At 34.3% G+C, this 5,898-nt stretch overlaps 1 protein-coding gene across 2 annotated transcripts in view; it reads left to right on the top strand.

Moving 5' to 3' along the window:
• The first annotated feature begins 1,600 nt into the window (after window positions 1–1,600).
• Window positions 1,601–5,898, top strand: part of LOC107566160 (caspase-7-like) — a 10,899-nt gene continuing 6,601 nt past the window's right edge. Inside the window, exons 1-2 of one of the 2 annotated variants that reach the window (XM_016251536.1) lie at window positions 1,601–1,707; window positions 4,962–5,084. In XM_016251536.1, the coding sequence (XP_016107022.1) occupies window positions 4,963–5,084 (122 nt within the window). In that variant the 5' untranslated portion in view covers window positions 1,601–1,707; window position 4,962. Of the gene's footprint in view, window positions 1,708–4,961; window positions 5,085–5,777; window positions 5,852–5,898 lie in introns of those variants that run through there. The other variant, XM_016251543.1, reaches the window with a different exon arrangement.

Raw genomic sequence — 5,898 nt, 5'->3', positions numbered from 1 at the left:
ATGTGCTGTCATGACTTTCCATAATTTTTTCAATTAAGATTTTATCGTTCATGCTGTTATATACTACACAATGTAGATTAAGTCATTCTCAAAATATGGTGACAATCTTGTCCACTGACATTCAGTCATTCAAAATATTTTAAATGTAACAGAAACCCTGTATAAAAGCCATCCTTCTATAATTTTATGAAATAATATTAAATGTTTGACTACATCATTTGACACATTTCTGCACAATTATAGTTTTACATTTCATTTTTTGTTTTTCCTATGTTATGCATTACTGCAAAGCAAAACAAAGTAAATAATTTAAATAAGTATTACAATAACAATAATATAATAATGATGTTTGTTCTTTTATCTCATAATTGGTGTTATTCATTTAAAAAAAATAGCATTCTGAAAATACAAAAAGTTCAAGGTCAAAGGTCAGAGGAAGAAGAGGCTGTTCAAATGGGCACATGGTTATTATTTTTCCATCACATTGGAATAAAAAGGTCTTAATTGGCTTTTCAATTTAATGGAAGTAATATGTTGATTTTAGTCTGGTTAATGATGTTTGTTTTAAAATGCAATTGACAGCATTTTATTCATGTTTCATAAGAATTTGCTGTATTTGTGAAATAAAATAAAATAAAAACAGTCAAGTTGTCCTGAATATTGTAACGGGGTGAAGAATCACACACAAAGAAATCTTAAGAAATACCCCGGAGGGTGGATTTATTGGTGAGGTGGGTGCTAGGGAGAAAGGTCCAGGTCGGTGCTCCGGTGCCGTGAGTCCTCTCTTCCGTCTTCCCAGTGCAGAGGGTCCGTGTAGTGCTCCTGTGGGGCTGGTCGGTCACACGCTGCTGTCTGTGGGAGAAATGAGAGGGCGAGTTAGTGCTCAGTCTCATGGAGTAGTCTCCCAGATGGCAGGGCTTGCGTGGCTTATGTTGCCGCCGCCTGATGAGCTGCAGCTGTGACCGATCAGCCTGTGATGAGGACGGCCAGGTGTTCCTCGCTTGTTTCCAGGGCGACGCTGATGCAGCTTCGGGACGCTCGTCACAATATATATGAATATTCTATATCCTATAATAGTCCTATAAGGCTAATAATGTCAAGATGTTAATAAATATTTGCCCTCTGCTTTTATGGAAAATAAGAATAATTTAACATAAACCAGTAACAAACATTATATAATTGTAACACAATATAACAGTAAAAATGATAACATATGAAAACGTTGTATTAATCAACAATGTACATAAACACAAATGTACATAATAATAATAATATTTACCAAAAAGTACATTATTAAATTTTTTATAGGCCTAACACACATTCTTCTTCTTCGTTGTCTTTATTATTATTATTATTATTATTATTATTATTATGCGAAATCAAACAGCTTACATTTAAATACAGATGGATGGATAAATAAATGGTGTTTATTTCTGACTAATATCACGTTTCATTCATCAATATTCTATTCTATTCGATTCTATTCTATTCTATTCTATTCTGTTCTAGTGTTCGATTAATAAACAGGAAGTTCGCCCAGTACCGGTAGTTTTCAACACATCTAAATTCACTCTGTTTCTTTAAATACATGAGACACTCCGGCTGGAGGAATTGGAAAATAAGGAGTTGGAAAGTGGTTTCGTTTTCTCCGTCTAACCTTGGACTTGAAAGAACAATTAACAAAACAGAGGCTGATCCGACAGAAATGTAAGTTTCGAGAGTAAATATATAGTAATGTTGTGAAACATGTAGTATCTTACGGAAATTAACCATGGTTTTATTATTGTAAAGGTGTAATAACCACGTTTTTTGGCTTCAAATTTCAGTTTTACTACAAATAACATGGTTACTACGGTTAGTGTAGCAAAACCATGGTTAATTTGTGGTTACCAGGGTTTAACTATTGAAACCATGTTTTTGGTTTTATTTGTAGTAAAACCATGGTTAATTTTAAGGGAAGGGAAGTTGCCCTCGGAAAAAAGTTTAAGGGGGACCTTTACACTTCCTCCAAAAACACTTCAACTGTAGAACACACTGCATGCTATATGTAAATAACTTAAAATATACTAGCATCAATAATTGCTAATGTAATTGTGTATTTAATGTTACCATTGACAAGTTGTCTTTGGGCAACTGGGGTAAGCGGTCAATCTCTCTTTCTTCCTGCTGTACACTTCATGTCGTAAACTGTAGCTTTTCTTAATCAGTTCTAACAGCTTTTCTACATAAATACAGAGATTTTATTTCTCCCCAAGCCATAAGAAAACAAAGTAATTAAATAAACACCCAACTGAGACAACATCACAAAGTGAAAGTAGAAGTTCGTTCACGGAGGTAATTTACGCAGGTATGAGTAATAACAGTCTGCTGTTTTAATGTGAAAGTGGAAAGGGTGACTCTTTAAAGAAATTTGCCTCGGAAACACAGGTAGGGTGGATTAGTGTAATGTGGGACACTTTTTGCAATTTTGAATTGTGTATCATATTTCCATATGAAGCCAAAACAATAAATCAAAATCTTAAACCATTTCAAAATCTTAAACCCCAAGATGTTTCCTAACTAAATCAGAAGACTTTTTTTTTTCTTCCAGATATTGTACTTTAAGGGGAAATGGCACACATTTTAGGGCTCCTTGTGCCAAATCGTTTAAGAATTTGTGGATTTTCTAATGTGGGACAGTGCATGCTCAAATCTGGGACACTATATTTTGTGTTAGAAATAGTTTAATTTTTACAAAGCAAACTTCACATTTAACACTCCTGGTTAAATGTGCATACCCATGTTTGCTGAATTAGTTTAGTTGGCCTACGGTGTGTTTGTTTGTCTAAAAACCTAGTACCTATGTTCATATGTGGAATGTTAAATACATTCCACATATGATATACTATATAACACAGAAATCTTATACTATTTAAAGGAATTTATTTAAAAAATGTCAGATTTCTAGCAGAAACAATAATAATAACCATGTACACTCTTAAAAATAAAGGTGCTTCAAAAGGTTCTTCAAGCGATGCCATAGAAGAACCATTTTGGGTTCCACAAAGAACCATTCAGTCAAAGGTTATTTAAAAAACCATCATTATTGCGTTTTTGTAATCTGAAGAACCTTCTTTCACCACAAAGAACCTTTTGTGAAACAGAAAGGTTCTTCAGATGTTAAAGGTTCTTTATGGAACCATTTTGACAAAAAGGTTCTTCTATGGCATCGTGAAGCACCTTTATTTTTAAGAGTGTTATGAAGTCAAAAATATAAAATTGGACTTAATAAAGATAGCAAAATAATTTCATAAAAGATTCAAACTTTGGAACATGGAATGCCTTTAAAACTGTTATTAAACTTCTATACTCTGCACATGGTAAGAATCATGTTTGCTGAATTAGTTTAGTTGGCCTACGGTGTGTTTGTTTGTCTAAAAACCTAGTACCTATGTTCATATGTGGAATGTTAAATACATTCCACATATGATATACTATATAACACAGAAATCTTATACTATTTAAAGGAATTTATTTAAAAAATGTCAGATTTCTAGCAGAAACAATAATAATAACCATGTACACTCTTAAAAATAAAGGTGCTTCAAAAGGTTCTTCAAGCGATGCCATAGAAGAACCATTTTGGGTTCCACAAAGAACCATTCAGTCAAAGGTTCTTTAAAGAACCATCCTTCTTGCGTTTTTGTAATCTGAAGAACCTTCTTTCACCACAAAGAACCTTTTGTGAAACAGAAAGGTTCTTCAGATGTTAAAGGTTCTTTATGGAACCATTTTGACAAAAAGGTTCTTCTATGGCATCGTGAAGCACCTTTATTTTTAAGAGTGTTATGAAGTCAAAAATATAAAATTGGACTTAATAAAGATAGCAAAATAATTTCATAAAAGATTCAAACTTTGGAACATGGAATGCCTTTAAAACTGTTATTAAACTTCTATACTCTGCACATGGTAAGAATATGGAACATGTATTTTCAAAAGCATGTGTTAAGCAAATTGTAATGGTAAAACACTCCATAACAGAAATGAGAAATCATGGTCCAAGATCTTATCGTCTTCTAGTCTCAAAATTTTTAATCTGAATCTTAAAACAAATAATATTGCTGCATTATAAGGCCAGAAATTTACAAAATTACATGTATGGCATTTAACTTTCTTAATGCACATTTTATCAATTGAATAGCATAGAATATTTGATTGTCCCACATTAGTCAAAATGTGCTGTCCAACTTTTGAAACATCCTTTTCTAAAGTGGGACGACAAAAATTGCATCAAATAGAAAATATTCTTAACACATTTTAACAATATTATTGCAAAATGTGTTGTACAAATACATCACAAATATAATTTGATAACAATTTAGAACATTGTTTTATTTATAACAGATTTATACCCTTAACATTACTTTTGTCTAAATCCTATGCCACTGACTTTTGAGTGAACTTTACAAGAGGTGCTTCCTGTTTGATGATTTTCATGGCTACATTTCTGACATAATTTCCAGAAAGTCGAGGGATTTCAATAACTTGACACCCCTGCTTGAATTCAACACCAATCATGTTCACTTTAATGTTGTAAAAGAAGAGATAAACCCATTGAAGCTTAGGTGTCCCACATTAGTCAGTGTCCCACATTACACTAATCCACCTACACAGTTATTTTCACTACTGTAAAATTACAGTGTAGCCTACTAATATGAGTTTTCCTACAAACAGTTTAAGAACTTTTCTTTCATTTGAATTCCTTATTTTGATGCCAGTAAGAGACACTAAGTAACCACAGCTTGTGTTTTGGCAGAAACTACATGACAATAGTCAATGTCAGTAAGGAGAGGATGGGGTAACATGTCAAGATAATTATAACTTAGAAAGCAGATTTTATTTCACCCTGTCAAGAATTTCCAGTATGGTTACTCAGCTTTGTTGGCCTTACTGAACAGTAACAGCGTTAATTCTTGCTCCAGAATGGATAAAGAAACCCTCACCACTGAGAGGGAAGAGACGATGGAGGACCAAGAAAACTATGGAGAAGGAGACACAGTAGATGCAAAACCTGACCGCAAAGGGAGATTTCTGCTTTTTGGCAGGTGAGACTATTTCTAATTTATTTAATCTATCCTAACTATGAACCTAACCTGTTATTCAGGTGAGGGGAAAAACTGTTTATTTTTTCTCTTTTGTGACAGTAATTCAGTGAATTATTTAGTAGTTGTTTAGTTAATTATTTATAATTTACAGTAGTAGTTGCAAGTACAGTTTCAGATGTTAAAAGCCATGTCATACACTAGGTGGCGCCACAGTCCTCTTTGTAAATGACAAGGCCAACAAGCTGTAACTCTTGCATCACATGTAGGGTGTTTTGAGATGTCCAGAATATATATATCTTCATATCTCTTCAGTATGAATCCAACTGTATATTTAGAATTATACTAGTTTCTCTGCAATTAAAAAAATAAGTTATGTTAAGATTATGTTAAGATTTTATTTGGAACTTTTGAGTGTGCGTGGTCTGCAACAGGCCTAATATGTAGTGTGATAGTGTGTTTGTCAGTAGAGGTGTGCTCTTGTCCTGCATGACCCTGGTTGAGGGGTTTGAATAGGCCTTTGGAAAGCTCTGGGGGCTGGCGTGTGTGCTGACTCAGGTAGCGTGCGCCGCCCCAGCCCAGCGGAGCCACCACTCCACTCTTTATAGAGTATAGAGCATGCCGGGATCCTAGCACACATCACACAACACCAAACCCCAAGGAAAAAATCCACCCAAAAGAGCCTAAAATCTGGGAAAGATTCAGCAGATCTAGAGGGAAGAGCAACACGTTTCAATGCAGAGTGGCGTAGCATTTAAAGAAGAGCCCAGGTAGGAGAGCGTTCGGATGGGATAGGAGGTAGTGGGGGGAGTTGGGG

Source organism: Sinocyclocheilus grahami, unplaced genomic scaffold, assembly GCF_001515645.1.
Source record: "Sinocyclocheilus grahami isolate Dianchi unplaced genomic scaffold, SAMN03320097.WGS_v1.1 scaffold26.1, whole genome shotgun sequence".
Lineage (NCBI taxonomy): Eukaryota > Metazoa > Chordata > Actinopteri > Cypriniformes > Cyprinidae > Sinocyclocheilus > Sinocyclocheilus grahami.
Note: the sequence above shows the minus strand (reverse complement) of the source record. Positions and strands in the feature narration are given on the sequence as shown.